The 693-nt window shown below is 63.1% G+C and overlaps 1 protein-coding gene across 4 annotated transcripts in view; it reads right to left on the reverse strand.

Moving 5' to 3' along the window:
* The window catches only part of CLASRP (CLK4-associating serine/arginine rich protein), a 9,244-nt gene that overhangs the window by 194 nt on the left and 8,357 nt on the right, over positions 1 to 693 (reverse strand). Inside the window, exons 15-18 of one of the 4 annotated variants that reach the window (XM_014960952.1) lie at positions 541 to 599; positions 397 to 443; positions 219 to 301; positions 40 to 64 (exon numbers count right to left, since the gene is read on the reverse strand). In XM_014960952.1, the coding sequence (XP_014816438.1) occupies positions 40 to 64; positions 219 to 301; positions 397 to 443; positions 541 to 599 (214 nt within the window). Of the gene's footprint in view, positions 1 to 39; positions 65 to 218; positions 302 to 396; positions 444 to 540; positions 600 to 693 lie in introns of those variants that run through there. The other 3 variants (XR_001414026.1, XR_001414025.1, XR_001414024.1) reach the window with 3 other exon arrangements.

The raw sequence follows: 693 nt of genomic DNA on the forward strand, positions 1-693 counted from the left end.
CCCCCCAACCCGTGGGGTGTGAGAGAGGGATGGACATACCTCCGGGAGGAGCTGTATTCCCGACCTGTGAAGAGACAGAGGGGACACTCGGATCTGCCGCCACCCACCACAGCCCCTTTTCCACCCCGTTTTCCCTCAGAATGCATAGGGCTGATGGAGGGGGGGGTGTGCACTGAACCCCTTCCCCCCCCACTTCACCCCGGGGGGGTGGCACTCACCGTAGCGCGGGGACGGGGAGCGGCTCTGCCGGCTGTACTGCCTCTCCCACTCCTCCCGCTCCTTCTCCCGCCGCTCTCTCTCCCTAATGAGAAATTAAACGAGGTCGGGGGGGGGGAAGGGGGTCACTCTGCTGCCCAATCCCACCGGATCCACCCAAGGGACGGGGAGAGCATTTACTTCATGCGGATCTTCCGGGCCATGGCCCTCAGCTCGTCCTCCCGCTCCTGCAAGAGAAGAGTGTCCCGTTAACCGGCCCCGTTAACCGGCAGTGGGTGCCACGGTGCCAGCCCGGCCTCCCTGCCCCCCCACCCCCCCCCTTACCTGTCTCTCGTGCTCCTGTTGCAGCATTTTTTCTTGCGCCGCCTTTTTATCAGCTTTAACTATTAAAAAAATAAGAGGGGGGTGGTGTCAGAGGGGACGGGGGACAGGAGGGTGTCAGAGGGGACAGGGGATGGGGGGATGTCAGAGGGGACA

The sequence above is a fragment of the Calidris pugnax genome, unplaced genomic scaffold (genome assembly GCF_001431845.1).
Source record: "Calidris pugnax isolate Ruff unplaced genomic scaffold, ASM143184v1 scaffold535, whole genome shotgun sequence".
NCBI classification, from domain to species: domain Eukaryota; kingdom Metazoa; phylum Chordata; class Aves; order Charadriiformes; family Scolopacidae; genus Calidris; species Calidris pugnax.